The 17,705-nt window shown below is 43.1% G+C and overlaps 1 protein-coding gene and 1 pseudogene across 2 annotated transcripts; both read left to right on the top strand.

Moving 5' to 3' along the window:
- Positions 1 to 1,508: 1,508 nt before the first annotated feature.
- On the top strand, positions 1,509 to 17,261 carry shisa4 (shisa family member 4). The gene is made up of 5 exons (XM_079510146.1): positions 1,509 to 1,758; positions 10,600 to 10,777; positions 14,702 to 14,838; positions 16,788 to 16,979; positions 17,191 to 17,261. Exons 1-5 carry the CDS (start codon positions 1,680 to 1,682, stop codon positions 17,229 to 17,231), a joined length of 627 nt encoding a protein of 208 aa, XP_079366272.1. The 5' UTR covers positions 1,509 to 1,679; the 3' UTR covers positions 17,232 to 17,261.
- LOC306929563 (RNA-binding protein NOB1-like) lies at positions 4,482 to 5,316 on the top strand (annotated as a pseudogene). Its single transcript has one exon. The product of its transcript is annotated as an RNA-binding protein NOB1-like (transcript).
- Positions 17,262 to 17,705: the final 444 nt, after the last annotated feature.

Genomic DNA, 17,705 nt, shown 5'->3' with positions numbered 1-17,705 from the left:
GTGTGAAAGATTTCACGTAAATTGCATGCTGCGTTCATGATTTGAGGCTTTTGTTGAAAACGGGGCAATCTTGCAAACTGTGAAAGCCAATTATAGCCAATTAGGATGGAATATGAAATATCGGACAGATCCGACTTGAGCACATGACCATAGAGATACTGTGTAACGATTTGTGGACAGAATCTGGAGGAGTAATATCAAAAAATGTGTTTTACAAAAGTCGGCCTCCTGGTGGCGCTATAAAAGGCAGATGCGGAAAATGCAGGTCAAAGGTTTGTCCTTGGCCTCTAGGGAGTGTGCATGCAACGTTTCACGCAGATCGGTGCAGTTTTAGGTAAAAAATGTGAAAAGCTGCCTCATGGTGGCGCTATAACAGGCCGTTCTGGAAAATGCGGGGCAGAGGTTCATCGTTGGCCTCCAGGGAGTGTGTGTGCAAAGTTTGGCATCGACCGGGTTTAACGGTGCCAGAGATTAGCTGTACACAGACGGACGGAAGGACGGACACACACACACACACACACGGACGGAGTGCAAAACATACTCTCTCCCCATGCCTTCGGCCTGGTGGAGACAATAATAGAATGAATATGAAATTAATTACATGAGATCTCATGGGTGTCAGAATTCTATCCCTTGCAGATTAAGTACAATCACCAAGTGACAGTTTGTGAAGTCTGTGCACTGGTCAAATGCTTTCCCCTGCCCATTTTATACAGTTAACATAAAGCCAAAACGGTGGATTCCAGATGACGATTTTCTGTATGTTCCCCTCGGTACTTCTGCTTTTCCTCGGGGTTATGCGATGGTCATTTTAGTCAGAGAGGTAACCTACAGGACAGAGCATAGTACACACATACAACATAATAGAAAATATGGAACTCATGATGCAGAGGGGCCTCTTGACCTCTCTTCTGATACTTCCGTTTTCCTTGCTCAACATCTCCTGAGTGTCAATTTTTAGGTTTCTTATCAACATGCTACAAGTTTGTCTTGCAATTGATTTTCAACCATTTTAATTTCAAGGACCTCTAGTTTGACATGCATTAGTCTATGGACCCCCCATTTAATGGCATTTCTATCTCTGGGACCCCCAATTTATATTGCAAAATCAATGTTAATTTAACTCTGAGAGTCTGAGTTACAGACCAATAATGGTCCATTTGGTTCCAAACTATCATTTAGCTGGGTACCCCCTGGACCCCCGGACCCCACTTTGGGAACCCTTCTTGAGAGTCTTACACATTTTTACAAAAGTACATTTTGATGCCAATACGATTGTACTTTTACTCAAGTAAATTCCTGACTTTGCCTTTTAGCCTGCATTATTGCAGTATTGTCAGTACTGAGTGACTCCGAGTACATTTTCCACTACTGTTGCTAGACAACCAAAGAGCCAATCATCACAGTGCAAGCCTCCCCCTGGCCTCCCGGCCTATGGGATCAAAAGGCTCCAGTGAGCGCACTCAGTGAACTGAAGCCACTAGCTCCACATTATGATGCTACTCCTCAACACGAACCAAACCCGTCCGCGTCCCAGCAGCGCTGCAGTATTCTACAGCTGGGATTGGAATAATACATACCACACATTATCGTCATCATCATCAGGGACCCTGTGCTGCTAAGTGTGTGATTTATCCAGAACCTAGTGGATTGCACCGCATCGTGGAGGGAGGAGGAGGATGTTTCTAACGGGCAACATGTCCCTGGTCGCTGCGGTGGGCCTGGCCGTGCTGATGGTCGTCCTCTGCACTGATCAGGGTAAGAATAGAAGGAAAATGCGTGTATCTGTAGCCCTAATGTATGAGTCCAGTGTTAGTTGGTGCCATGTCAGCTCATGGTAACTTAAGCTACCCCGAGCTTGTTGTTTTCCTGTGAAGTTGCTATGGTACGGGACGGGTTGCTGTATGTTTGTTGGTCTTGTTGTTGCCTCTAAATTGTAGGCTACTATATGCTTATTTACTAGTCTTGCTTCCAATTTCTTTTAATTATCATTTTAAAACCACCAGTGTTTGTTCTCAGATTATGTGCATGTTTTTTTTGTGCCAGAGAGGGAGCACAAAACTATCAGAAATATCCCAAAAATGTTCCACATTTTTTATTTCGAGACTTTTTGAGAATGAATGATGCTGCGACGCGTCGTGAGCTTGCCTTGTGTTGTGTATATCGGCTGTTTCCAAAGAGCCGCGACACAGATCAGCTTTGATGTGGCGGCTGGCCTATAAAAAAATAGACCTGGTTGCTTTTTTATATCACAAAATATGGCACCACTGTATGCGTCCACACTGTACATCCAGGCCGGGCCGAGTACCATATACACCCTGTGGGTCAAATATGACTGGCATCATAATTCCATCAGAGCCATGATGCCCATCCGTGCACAGCGTCAACGACGCAAAGCTGCAAAACAACAAACAACACATCTGAACAACCGTGATGACGTCGTGCCTTCTTGCTATATATTGCGCTGTTTACCTAATACCACCCTACCCTTTAGCGCAAGGAGTTTATTTTAGGCCCGTGTGTGTGTGTGTGTGTGTGTGTGTGTGTGTGTGTGTGTGTGTGTGTGTGTGTGTGTGTGTGTGTGTGTGTGTGTGTGTGTGTGTGTGTGTGTGTGTGTGTGTGTGTGTGTGTGTGTGAATTCATCAGGAAAGCAATTATGTGAAGTTATTTTGTTAACTCAAAAATCGCCCTCTTGTAGGCAGGCCATGCTGCATAAACATGTGGCCGACTATATTGAACATGAAATTAAGACCACTTTATAAGAAGAGACACTTCATGGCCAACATCATGTCATGATGATAAGCTGAATAAGCAACAAACATTTGAAAACACGCGATACATAAAATTTGTGAGTGCCGCGCTATGAGCTTGTAGATCTGCTATTTTTCAATAGATAAAGCATAACATAATGTTTAAACACCAACAGGGGTTCCCGCCCAGAATGGGTTAAGATGTTTCAGCAAGCATGCCTCTATTCAGTATTCCGGAACGTAAAGAAAAGGGTGATATACAGGTGCATTCAAGTTACTGTAAACTGCAGTTTACAGTAAATGGTGCGTTTATATTACGCTTTTATCCAAAGCACTTTACATAGATGGCAACGTCCCTTTAACCCATTCTGGACGGGAACCTTCCAGTGAGTGCACCACCTGATGCCTAACTGGCTTTCAGCCACCACTCAATTCAACACTTAATTGCAACTTCACTTTATCGCATTTCCCTTTTTACCTCCTATGATGATTTCCTGTTTTTGGCTATTGTCACACCCCTGTCTCAGGCGGGGTAATATATACACCAGGAATGGCGAGACAACGCAGTTGGGCAGAGTTTTATTTTCCAAACTGCATAAGAAGTGGCAAAAATACAGAGGAGACCAAAATCAAGTACTTTAAACCATTATAAGTATTTATAAATCAGGCCTTTCTAATGTAAAGCAAAACATATCTATATATCATACTACATAATATATATATATATATATATATATATATATATATATATATATATATATTATAATATATTTATATAGACATCATAATAAATCAACAGATCTAGATCCTTTCAACCATGGTAACAAATAAACAAAACGTCACCTCCTCAGAGAGCCAGTTCTCCTCAGCTCCAGGCAGCATCAGACAGCAGGCCTGACTGACACTGCCATCTCCCAGAGCTATATACCCCCCTGGCTCCTCCCACAACACAGGACCAAATTAAAAGGGGTTAACATGATCCACAACATGTTATAGTCTAGGTCAAAAGGCAGTTATATACACATTCATATTTCAATGAGCTTGTAGCTCTTCTATTTCTCAAAGTCCTTAGTTCTCCCAAGTCCTCTTCCAACGTCATTTTAGATGCCAATGTCCCTCGGCGACAAGCAATCCTCCCTACCTCTAGACAGGAGTTGGTTTGGCCCAACTTGGCCCATTAGTGCTGTGCTGTCCCCTATTTAAAGTGACAGGACACCTTAGTAACTGTTTGAGAAATTGTGGTGAAACTGTGGTGAGAACTGTTTGTGATCTGTTTGCTTGTAGTTTTGTTTGTCCATACCCTACCTAAACAGTGCGCGCTACTGAAAGGCATGTAAAAGCAAACAGACAGTGACAGGGTGGGGTCACACTGTCACATTACCTCCCTCCTCTCCAGCAACTGTAAGTTCAGGAAGACGAGACAGGTAGTCAGCTAGCAGATTCGATTTTCCAGCTCTGTGTGTGATATTGAAGCAATATGACTGTAGCGCCAAATACCATCTTGTGACACGGGAGTTTTTATCCTTCATGGAATTGATCCAACTCAATGCCCGATGGTCAGTTTCCAGATCAAAGGTCCTTCCAAGAAGATAATACCGAAGGCTGTCCAATGCCCACTTGATGGCAAGGCATTCCTTTTCAATGGCTGAATACCTTGTTTCTCTGGGCTGCAGTTTACGGCTCAAATAGAGTAGTGGCTGCTCCTCATCCTCCTCTCCTCCTGAATGCAACATGGCGGCCCTGGTGGAGCATGTTGTCGCTGACGCTGCTGCGTTTCTGAAGAAAGCACCTCTGCAGGACATCGGACAGAATATCTACACGCTGAAAGATGTGGTTGATGAGATTTGAGACAAAGCCACCAAGAGGAGTCTGGCAGTCCTCCCATACCAGCTCCACCTCAAAGAGCCTAACCCTGAATACATCAGATTGGTGACTGAATTCTCCAAGAAGATAGGCGACTACCCCAGTCTCTCGGCCACGGACATCAAGGTGGTGGCCCTGACCTGGAGCTGGAGCACGTTGGTGCAGACCATCTGAAAAAAGAGCCGGACGTCAAGGTTCAGGTTCAGAGCACACTGCGACATCCTGAGGCTCCAGTAAATATTGCAGGATTCCACTTCCCCTCCAAGAAGTCAGGAGATGGGGAATCGAGTGGACGACAGACCCCGGCACAGCAGACACAGACCACTTCCTCTGAGATTCCAGAGTTTAACAGCTTCCAGTTCTGGAGGAACCCACTGCCCTCCATTGAGGCTGATCTGTTGGACTTGCTGAATGTGGACGGTATTTACGTATTGGACAACAGTGGAACAGAGATCGAGACGTTGTCTGAGGAATTCTCAGATGAAGTGAGTGAGGAGGAGGAGGATGATGATGACGATGATGATACAGGAGGTGGATGGATCACTCCCAGTAACATCAAGCAAGTGAAGAGTGAGTCGGGTGTTGGGACAGCTCCAGCTGATGTCAAAGTGGGCTGCCTGACTACTGACTTTGCCATGCAGAACGTTCTCATTCAGATTGGAATGCAGTCCTTTCAATCAACGGAATGCTCATAAAGCATGCAAGAAACCACATCCCACCGCTGCCACCAAATGTCACACCCCTGTCTCAGGCGGGGTAATATATACACCAGGAATGGCGAGGCAACGCAGTTGGGCAGAGTTTTAACAGTAGTTTTATTTTCCAAAGTGCATAAGAAGTGGCAAAAATACAGAGGAGACCAAATGTCTGAAAATAGAAAATAAAGGTATATTCAAAATCAAGTACTTTATATCTATTATACAATTGAAAAGGTGTGCCCAAAACGCTGTTCCCAACCCAGGAAAAAAAGGCACCAGCTACTACGTCACTCCAAGAGTGTCTGACACACTGCAACACACACTGCAATAACCCACTAAACACACTAACACGTCACAGACTTACCCTCCGCGTCGATCCACGGCTATCTCCTCATGTCGCGCAGCACGCCCACACTCAACACCACACGCGTAAAAATTGTCATCACACTGCCACTACAGCCGGCTCCCGTCCAGACTCACAAACAATATCAATATCAATAATAAACACAAACACGCCACAAGCACCGACACCCCCGCCTAATTTGTTGCCACGTCTATGAAAACAAGCACAGAAACAATGCCATTCAACACGCTACTTACACACACTACCACTCGCTTACAATACGCGGACCTGGCAACACTACATCCCCTCTCCCATTCGCTCAAAGCCAACCACGTGACCCACGAGAGCTTTTATGTTTCTGCAACACCGGAAGTTACACGCTACACACACACACATTAGAAGAACAACACGAACACAACACTACACACACACACACACACGGGCCACTGTTGCCAGGTCTATGAAAACAGGCCCAGAAAAAAGCAAACAGACCCAGAAACAAAGCCATTCACCACGCTACTTACACACACTACAACTCGCTTACAATTCACGACCCTGGCAACATTGTTCCCCGTCTTCCACAACACACACAGTCCCACACAGACACACACACACACTGATTCGGACTTGCATGGACAGCGGCGCCATTACATAAATACACCGTTTAATTCATGCAAACACGACAATTGCACCACCAGTTTCATTCATGTAAACACGACAATTGCGCGACCCGTTTTATTCATGGAAACATGACAACTGCGACGCACCGAGTCGCATGGATTCTGTGTGTGTGTGCGTGCGGGGTGCCTCTGAATTGGAGTGTTTATGTCAGTCAGCGATGCGATCCGTTGTTATTCAGCCAGGAAAACAATCTAAACATTATATACTAACGTCAGCACCGGGCACATTAACACACACAAGCGTTATTAGTTGCGTTTTCTCATTGAAGTGCCTCTGAATTGTAACTGTGTTTATGTCAGTCAGCGATGCGATCCGTACCAGCACCATATGCACGGACTGGAGAGAGGCGAAGTGTTTCTCTCCCTTCGGCTCATGTAGCCCTCATTGTAACTACAAATATTGTTCCCGAACAAACAATGTGGCGTCACTGCAATCCGCAATCCAAAATATTGTAGCCCTACTATAATGCAGTCAAGGTCCCCCAAAAAATATACTACAGTATGTTCTGCTCCATTCTCAACAGCTTTTGGTTTCCAAAAACAGTAATTTATTGTAAGCAAACAAAAACAGTAAACAGCAGTTTCATGTCTGCTTATTTTCATTTACATTAATTTCCTTTGATGTGAAAATACAACAAATCATAATAATACCCATCCGTTACTACATGTCAAGGGCACAATACTGGAGTGGAGTCTGTCAAATCCCGCTATTTCCTTCTTCCCATTGCGCTGCCAACGGAACTAGGATTCGCCGCCCAAAGGGCGGCGAAATTCTAGTTATATACAATGCAAATCAAAATCATTTTAAATAAACCATTATTATATAATATAAGTATTTATAAATCAGGCCTTTCTAATGTAAAGCAAAACATTATATATATATATATATATATATATATATATATATATAACATACTACATAATATATATATATTATAATATATATATAGACCTCATAATAAATCAACAGATCTAGATCCTTTCAACCATGGTAACAAATAATAAACAAAACATCACCTCCTCAGAGAGACAGTTCTCCTCAGCTCCAGACAGCAGGCCAGACAGACTGACTGACACTTCTTCTTCTTCGTGGGGTTTTATGGCGGTTGGCATCCAAATAGTTGCATTACCGCCCCCTTCTGATCCGTGTGTGGATCAGACAAACTAAAACTTATTTCTATACTATAACTTATCACCGTCCTGTGCAAACTTAATAGTGCCCACTCCAAAGTGATCCCCCTCTCCATTGTCCATTCTGTGCACTACATCCCAGACCCTGTGGCCTGAGATGGTGTGAATTCTTCTCTCAGTACAATATCCACGTCTTCTGCAGTGACATCCAGTACACCTAGGAACCTCCTCGCCGCTTCCAGCACCATCTTAATCCGCGCAGTTTATGATCATCGCAATGAATGCCAAGAACCGTTTCTTGTCCATACAGATGTTGTTATCACTTAAGCCTACATTGCTTCCCCCCTCATTTGCCTGCTGTACTTCCACTGGTGCTTTTCCATCATTGGCCTTGCTCCTCTCCACTCTCTTTACAGCATCAGTGTAGGACAGTCCTTTCCCTTCTGCCCTAACCCTGCTCACCATAATCTCCTTCTCTCTTTTAGGACACACAGCTGATCCAGTGTAATGTCCCCCACCACAGTGCACACACTTTAGTTCTTATTGGCTTTCTTTACATTCCTCTTCTTTGCAATTTTCCTCCCCACACCTCCCACACTTTCTGTTCTCCCTGCACACTGCTGCCACATGGCCATATTTTTGGCAACAATAGCACCTGAGCGGTGCTCTTTCACACTCTCTGGGGTAAATGCTCTCCTGCAAACGTCAAACAAACTGACCCACTTTCCTCTCGTTTCCCATCTCGGAATCTGGACAATCTTTTTGCCTCACACACACCTTCAACAAGGCTCACAAACGCTTGTGGCTTCAATGACAGTGGAACTCCACTTATAATTCCCTTGCTCCGTTTACCTTCAAGGCGAAAGGTACTCACGTAATGCTCCCCGTATTTATTAATGTTCAGAGCCCTGTTCACCTGCTTTGCACTGCACTCAAAAATCACCAGACCACTCCTAGTAACCCTCAAGGATTTAATTTCCCCAACTTTCTTCTCAACAAACTTTCCCAGCGCATATTGGTAATTAAAAATGCCGTCGACCTGCGCCTCCGCTCTCATACCAATAATGAATCTCTCTTCAGCACTTTCTGAATTGTTTGATCCCATTCCTTTCTTTCTTTTCTTTTCTTGTTTAAATCCATCCTTATTTCCATCACTGCACGTTTGACTGTCATGATCAGAATCCTCCTCTGACAACTGCATTTCCCCCTCCTCCATTCCTGCTATCTGATCCAGGCATCCGCGACCCAATCCCAGATCACTCCTGACTGACACTGCCATCTCCCAGAGCTATACCCCCCTGGCTCCTCCCACAACACAGGACCAAATTAAAAGGGGTTAACATGATCCACAACATGTTATAGTCTAGGTCAAAAGGCAGTTATACACATTCATATTTCAATGAGCTTGTAGCTCTTGAGTCTTCTATTTCTCAAAGTCCTTAGTTCTCCCAAGTCCTCTTCCAACGCCATTTTAGATGCCAATGTCCCTCGGCGACAAGCAATCCTCCCTACCTCTAGACAGGAGTTGGTTTGGCCCAACTTGGCCCATTAGTGCTGTGCTGTCCCCTATTTAAAGTGACTTAGTAACTGTTTGAGAAATTGTGGTGAAACTGTGGTGAGAGCTGTTTGTGATCTGTTTGCTTGTAGTTTTGTTTGTCCATACCCTACCTAAACAGTGCGCGCTACTGAAAGGCATGTAAAAGCAAACAGACAGTGACAGGGTGGGGTCACACGGTCACACTATATAGAAGAGTATATTTGTACGTCTCTAATTGTTGATGATGAATTGAAGATGGTGGGCCCTATTGTAAACAAGTGTAATACTTAATGGTGTCCGACTGTCGTCCACAGTTTTTGTATTGAGTTGTGCTTGAAATGTACTGTAATTCTCCAATCTTTTAATACATTGAATTCATCAATCAATCAATCAAATCACAAGGTTGGAGCTGTAAAAGAGAAGAGTATGTGATTTATTTTTGTACTACCCACACATTGAGAATCGAACCGTTTTAAAACATGAACCTAACCTATACTGTCCCTATCCTGGGGGTGAACATTCAACATTCTCAAAAATAGCAGCTCCACCAGCTCACAAACACAACACGTCATGACGCATTATGCAGCTTAGTGTAGATCGTTGATTTTCGGCAAAGAGATGTGGTGTGTAGACTAGAGGAGGGAAAGGTGTGTCACAAATTGCACGCATTGTGACGTAATACGGTCATAACATAAAATGATACTAGTGCCATGACTTAAGTTTTTGTATAATGCATTCTGATTGTATTAGAAAGCTAGTCATAACAAAGAGATAGAAATGCAATTAATTGGTGTTCCGTAGACTAATGTATGTCAAATTGAGGATCCTTGAAATTTAAAATGGTTCAAAATCACTGCTAGGGCTGTATCTTGTCGTATGGGGGTCGCTGGTATATCTCTTCAAATGGGCGTCCGCGGGCTAATTGGTGTCAATTGGGGGGTCCTTGACATGAAAAAGTTTGGGGACCACTGCTTTAAACCAGTGTTTCCCAACCTGAGGCCCGGGCCCCCCTATGCCAAAGATCACAGGCCTAATGCGCCAGGCCGTATCTATTTGGAGGTAGTCCAAAAATGTTGAGCAAAAATAATGACTTGCTGTCATTCACTCCATGGGATATCATTCCAACTCCTATACTTTAGATGTCAAAGGTACTTTGTAGAAGATCTACAAGTTCACGTCACGGCGATGCTACATGATGCGAGCTTGTAGATCTTTGCTATTCGTCATAGAAGAAGCATGTCATTAACATATGTTTGCAAAACATATATGTTAAGAAGATTTAGAACACCCTGGACTACATGTCGTCTCAGTATAAGACAGCCCTCCCCCTATCCACAAGGAGGAGCAGTGCACCAAAGCATTATGGGAACAACATGTTCTGAGATGGGGGTCGGCAGCGGCCAATTACATATAATCTTTGGCGGGTCCTTGACATGAAAATGTTTGAGAACGACTGATATAGAAACATGGGGGGTTTTTCTGAAAACTCTCAGGATTTAGAAGACATTTTGTAGAATCGTCCTCGGGTCTAAATGGGTTATACGATGTCACTTCGTTCACCATATAATTTTGTTTGTTTGTTCCCTCGTGGTCTCAGCGAGCGCCAACGAGGACTGCCTGTGGTACGTGGATAAGAACGGCACATGGCACAACGGCTTCGACTGTCCCCTGATCACGTTCTGCTGTGGGAACTGCCACCGGCGCTACTGCTGTCTGGACGCCTTCAAGATGATCACGGAGCGCGAGCAGAAACGCTGCATGCTCTTCCAGTTCAGGTGGGGTTGGTTCACATGGGTCCATAATAATAGGACTGCATGGCAGTGTTGTTTTCGTCGAGTAAAAACTAAGACGAAAAATGTTCGTCGACTACCTTTTTCCACTGATGAAAACTAAATGAAAACTAAGCTATGATCTATGATGACTAAGACTAAATATACTGACAATTTCGTCAACAAATAAAAACTAGGCTAAAATGTTGAGAAGTCATTTTACAATATTGGTTGCATGCTGAAAATTTTCAGCAAGTGTAAAATCAGTCATCACGACGGCATCAAGGCCTGCCAAAGCACATTTTAGTCGACTAAATCAACTGTAGATTTAGTCGACTAAAATCTTGTGATATTTAGTCGACTAAAACTAGACTAAACACTAAAACATTCCAGGTGACTAAAACTATATGAAAACTATTCAAAAGACCATGACTAAAACTAAAATCAAATGTTGCTGCCAAAAACAACACTGGTTCACTGTCGGGAGCCATGGGTCCATAATAATAGGACTACATGGGCAATTAACCAAAATTCCGAAAATAATCGATATTCAGAACAAATAACCGGCATAATCTAGTTTGTGTATGTTGTGATTTTTCTTCTTACATATACATATTTTTTTATAATTGAATACAATTATTAGTCTCATTACCACTATTTTGCTGAACAAGGGTGGCCTACAAAACAAAATTGAAATTGATCTACAAACTCGCAAGGTGTCGCATCACAAATGCTTTATTATGAGCTTGTCGATCTGCTATATTTACGCTATTTCTATAACTAATGGTTTGTAAATTGAATTGACGTTGGTCCACAGTCACCACCATGCCTTCCATGAGTGGGACTCATTCCCATAAGATTTATTGACCCTTGCTCACGGCCCTGCACTGCACAACATGTTCTCATTAGTTCTTCCAACAACACATCAGCTTAACTCTGCTTTTAATGGTGGATAAACTGAAGTCCCCTGTGAGCCATCGTGATAACGCTGGACTAAGCACACTTGTATACCTTACCTTCAGAGGTTGCAACTTTGCAGTATTCCTCCACAGCGCTGAGAACCATCCATCACTTTAACAGCATTGACCAGGCTACCTGGCACTTATTAACCCCCAAGGGAGATAAGATTTATGTGCAATATATAGGGTCTGAAATGAAGTGACGAGAGGTAGTGGGCCTTTGTTGTGCTAGAGGGGCTGAAAGTAAGTGACAATGTATAGTGGAATTTGTTGTTTTGATGAGTCTGCGCGTCAATGGGTACTGTACTGATTTAGAGAAATGGAGAGGACAGAAGAAAAATAGATGGTTTGTACCATATTGGGCCTCATTCACAAAGGTCTACTATTATGTTTGTGTAGTTTTGCTGCTAAGTATAGGCCAACATCACTCCTCATGCATAGAAGGAAGCATGAGGTCAGCCCGCTGCCCCCCCCCCCCCAGGTTGGCAGAGGAAGTGTAGCGCCCAGGATTACATTAGATAATTGACACTGGGTGAAAAAATGGGTTGCAAAATCGTGGGATAAAAACTATTAAAAAGAGGAAAAAAAGTATAGGCCAACATCTGATCCACGATGTAAAGCCTTGATTTGCGTGCAACTCGGATGTAGATGAAGAATTCCACCTGTTCATAAATCAAATGCCCCATCCATGTGTGCACCGTTTGCATTCATTATTCCGGTGGCCCGTTTAACACCATACAAGGCAACAGGAATGTCCAATGTGAACAACTCGACATGCGGTGCAAGCACTTCGTATAGTGTACGTTCAATAGTATCGCTCGTCAAAAAGACAAGCTCTACTTTTGATTGATTGAATACTTTTTTAACACGTTTGAAAACAGTACAGTTATTACAATTTGATAACCTTTTTTTTAGTTTTCTATAAAAGAAAAAAGTATTTCATATCATAATGTTTGTAACAATTTATAATCTGTTCTCAATAAAAACCTATTTGACAAAAAGAAAACGGTACAGTTAAAGGAGCATTCAGTGATTTGGATGATTTGGAAAACCACCCAGTCCGCCCCGGTAACAAAATGTGCACATGCACGCTCTACAGTGGGGGGAAGTGCAACAGGCCAACAGAATGTGCACCAAGGCCCGCCCCCACTCGATCATGATTGGAGGAAGGCCCCTCTCATCCTGATTGGATGAAGGCTTTGCCACCCGCCACCAAAACTGAAACTAGGGTTTTTTGACCCCAGGGGCTCACTGGGGACAGGGAGGAACTCCTTATATGGTCAGCACACTCTATAGTAGGGAGGATTATCCAGAAAAAAAGAAAAAATAAGTGATATTTGAATTAAGTCAAATCACTGAATATACCTTTAAAAAGAAAGTTATGCTAAAAGCACAAAGACCAGTCCAGTGGGGCTTGTGTCCATCGTGGTCCATTACAAGCTACCATGCTTTGCATCACAATGTCTTGACAGCTTGTAGATCTGGTTCAATTGGCAAGCAATCCCTCACGCGATGGATCAGCTGAACTCTCGTATTGCTCTCGTGTAAACGACAAGAAGAAACTTGCAAAGTTGAACGTCTTTGGGACCAAATCATAGGCTGATAAAGCATGAGTTTTGCTGTACTTAACAAAACATTTCAGGTAAAAAACATTTTAGTATGAAAACTAAGTATAGGCATATGCTTTGTGAATTAGTCCCATTAACCCTTTTCTGAATAAAAGTCTGCTCCTTGAGCAAAGCATTTTCTTAAGAGATATCATTTAAAAGGATCCCTGGCTAATAAGACAAATATGCCTTAATACATTATAATAGAGCGTCGCAGTCCCGCCCCCTTTCATGACGACGTGAGACCCATTTTCTCCATAGGCTTTTCAAAAAGTATTTATTTAAAGACGTTTACGCGGCGTAAAGCCAACTCGAGTTGTGACAAATCATGACAACAAACGAGAAGAAAAACAACAAAAAGTGTTGTAACCTGCCGTTTTCTTCTTCTTTCTAATTATTTGTTCTGCCCGAAAAATTGTGTTTGTTGTCATGATTTCTCACAACTCGAGTTGGCTTTGTACGAGGCTTAAAAGGTCTTTAAATAAATACTTTTTGAAATGTCTATGAATGAAAATGAATAATTTCCTGGGCCCTGGTAGGGGGCGGGACTGCGACGCTCTATTGCCCTCTATAACTACAATTTAAAAAAATTAAAACACCTTAAATGATTATGAATAGATAATCTTTCACTCCATAGGGACTGCTTCCGTCGCAGGTTGATGATGTCATATGCTTATGTGTGGTCTAGCCCTATGGGATATATATGGAATGCATACCGGTATGCTAATAATAAAAAACAACTTCATGCTTCCTAGTTCCTAAGGATAATATGAGCATCAAAGCAATATTTTAAATACTTTTTATTAGCATGTGCATTCCATATATTCCATAGGGCTGGACCACTGTGCACACATGGGCATATGACATCATCAACTTCAATCAACAGAATTAGTTCCTATTGAGTGAAAGATGACTTATTTCTAAAATAAATAAAGTATTTAAGGTGTTTTAAAAATTTGATTTTAATTATAGAGGGAAATTATGTATTTTATTAAGGCATATTTGTCTCATTAGCCAGGGATCCTTTAAAAAAAATAGGAGGGCCTGGGCCATGGCTCAGTGGTCCAGGCACCTTGGCTGGTAATCCAGTCTGGCAGTGTGCCGTGGTTCGACTCCCGATCCCGACGGCCTTTACTGCATGTCTTCCCCCATCTCCTGTCAGCCTACTGTCTGATAAAAATAAAGGCGAAAGCCACAAAAAAAAAAAAAGGAGGCCATGATATTTAACGACTTTCAACCCTGGTGTCTTTATTTTAGGTGGTTGAGACTGAAATCTGAGCTGCCCTCTTCTTTACCTTTTCTCACTGTCTCTACTGTTTCTCTCTCTCTCTCTCTCTCTCTCTCTCTCTCTCTCTCTCTCTCAGCCCCACCAACATAGCTGGCATCGCCTCATCCATTCTGCTGTTTGTAGCCATCATTGCTACCATGGTGTGCTGCTTCATGTGTTCATGCTGTTACCTCTACCAGAGAAGACAGCAGAGGGGCAGGACACCTTACGATGGTGAGACACACACATACACACACACACGCGCACACACACACACACACACACACACACACACACACAACACGTGCAGATTGTGTAACACTCATGATTCAAACATGGGATTCCCCTTTGCCTCTCAGTCAAAGGGGCCAAGTGGAGATATTAGGACTTTGATCTTGGGCAGGGCTATTTTGTTGCACACACACACACACACACACACACACACACACACACACACATTTAACATCTTAATTTGCATTCACATTTAACAAGAAATTCTTGAACACAAACAATAGTGGATGCGCAAACTTGGAAAACTCTACAAGTGCTTCAGGATACAGATCACGGGTACAGAAAGCATCGCCTTCTCCATATATGGTGACTGCCAATTATTGCAGACACTGAACAGAATTTTGCCGATGCCTTAGCTCTCGGCTTGGGCATGCCTGCAATCTGCAGGCCCCTCACGACTGATTTATGGACATTACAGAGGCTTCCAAATAGGAACACAAGTAGTTTACATTTGTAGCAAAGCTGTATAATAGCATCCTTAAGACGCTGGTACTTAAAGGGGCATTCCACTCATTTTCAACATTTTACTATGTCATTAATATACCTTAGAGCTGTTGTGTGGAAATAATAAAAAAGTCCCCCCATTCTGTGTTTCCTAGAACTAGAGGTCTGAAAAAAATCATTAACATGGTGAAACACATCTTGATGATGTCATCAAGATGTGTTTCACCATGTTAATGATTTTTTTCATAATTACAGTATTCGGAAACACAGAATGGGGGAACTTTTTATTATATTTCCACACAACAGCTCTAAGGTATATTAATGACATAGTAAAATGTTGAAAATGAGTGGAATGCCCCTTTAAGCACCTTGGTAAGGAATGCCTCTTCCAGACTGTGGTCAAATGTACATGTCACTTCCAAAATGGTCACTTCTCTACTGTCATCAACAACAACAATATCTGGTGTATTAGCTGTGACATCTGAAAAGGCATAATTTTCATTATTGTGCATGAACATGGCAGTTGAAACACGCTTATACATTTTGGCAGATGATGAAACATATGAACTTATGTCCTTAGCTAATACCGTAGGTCAACAATTCTGTCATGCCTAGCAATGTACATTCCCTTATATACATAGCAGCCATTAAGAATATGTGACAGTGTTTCAGTAACTGGAGTATGGTCATGGTGCAGACAATGAAGAGGAAACGTGTTAGGGTACCACAGAGAGAGATTGAGTCTGGTTGGAAGGACCTGTAATCTGGCTTTGACTATATCCTCATCAACTGCATCATTCTTGAATATTGTATGAGATACGGTGGTCTGCATCGGGAAGTCAAGCTAGCTTCTCCTGTAGTTTTAAACCAGTCCAGTGTTGTTGTTGTTGCTCCAGCTGTAACATTACAAGGTACCTCTGTGCATTGACTGGTGATATATGCTGTTCTGTATCAATTACAGTAGCCCTTACTGAGATCAAACAGTTGGTAATAATGTCCTCAGAAACTGCTACAGATTCAGAGTCAGGTCGAACCCAGCACAGGGATACTCCAGTTCTCACACAGAGGTCATTGAGGTCAGGCCAATCTGAGGACACCCCAAACCCAGTAGCATGGGAGTCCATTTTAAGGTTGGGCTTTCTTCTAAACCCCAAGTTTACACACACACACACACACACACACACACACACACACACACACACACACACACACACACACACACACACACACACACTTACACAGAGCTCCATTATCTCCCCTCCCTGTCTTATTCCACCACTATTGCCTCTCTCTCTCTCTCACACACATGTGTGTGTGTGTGTGTGTGTGTGTGCATCAAACACAAACACTGCTTGGTTTCGCTAGCAGCAACAATGGTCCCCCCCCCAGTCCCCCGCCCTGATGTATTTTCTTTACAACAATATGTGTGTTGTTGCCCCTCCCTCCAGTCCAACAGATCCCTATGACCAGCTATCCGGTGGAGCCCATGTACGATGCCTATGGAAAACCACTGGGACCCTCCGACTACCACCTGGGCTATCCCATGGCCCCCCAGTACCCTGGCATGCCCCCGCAGTATGCCATGATGCAGCCCGGGCCCTACGCTGCGTATCCCATGGCAGACCCCGGATACAGCCAGGGTAAGAGTAGCTATCTTTAGGGAATGGCATGAATTAATGTTCTTGTGCCAAACGATCAAATGTGATTTGTTGGCAATTATTATTATTATTATTATTTTTACATATGATAAACTGTTAATCCAAAGGGAAGTATTTGGCGAGTCAATATGTTTTCAGGAGACAACATGAACGATATTGGAGTGGACTGACTCTTTATCTGTTCCGTTTTCAGCTCCTCCACCCTACTCTCCGCCACAGTATCCTGGCCATTGATGGGCTATTGCACGCACACACACACACACACACACAACACACACACACACACACACACACACACACACACACACACACACACACACACACACACACACACACACACACACACACACACTGCTTGACTAGCAGTGGTTTGCTTGTGAAAGATAACGAGAAGCACTTTAAGGTGTTTTGTTTATTTATGACATGTCCCTCTTTTATGGCGGTTACCGAAACCTGACGCCTGCTGCCCTCTGGTGGTTTCACAGAGGGAATGTCACACCATCTCCAAAGTGAGGTCATCAACCAGCGCCACCAGTGCAGCATCTCTGCATGCTCACTGAATGCGTTGGTGCACAGTGTGCTCAATAGAGCGCCGAAGTCCTTACGTCACTCGCTCATCCCCTGGTTCACGGAAGGAATTTCTCTATGGAGAATAACATGGGGTCCATCTTAAAATCGTTTCATATAAGCGTTGTGGTCCAAAAATAA

The sequence above is a fragment of the Electrona antarctica genome, assembly GCF_951216825.1.
Source record: "Electrona antarctica genome assembly, chromosome: 9".
Classification (NCBI taxonomy): domain Eukaryota; kingdom Metazoa; phylum Chordata; class Actinopteri; order Myctophiformes; family Myctophidae; genus Electrona; species Electrona antarctica.
This window is presented reverse-complemented; position numbering and strand designations above follow the sequence as displayed.

Excerpts from the sequence above, each read along its gene's own strand:
- shisa4 (XM_079510146.1), top strand. The coding sequence starts at position 1,680 with ATGTTTCTAACGGGCAACATGTCCCTGGTCGCTGCGGTGGGCCTGGCC. Across the intron at positions 10,778-14,701 it reads TGCATGCTCTTCCAGTTCAG|CCCCACCAACATAGCTGGCA; the intron begins GTGGGGTTGGTT and ends TCTCTCTCTCAG. Across the intron at positions 14,839-16,787 it reads GGGCAGGACACCTTACGATG|TCCAACAGATCCCTATGACC; the intron begins GTGAGACACACA and ends CCCTCCCTCCAG.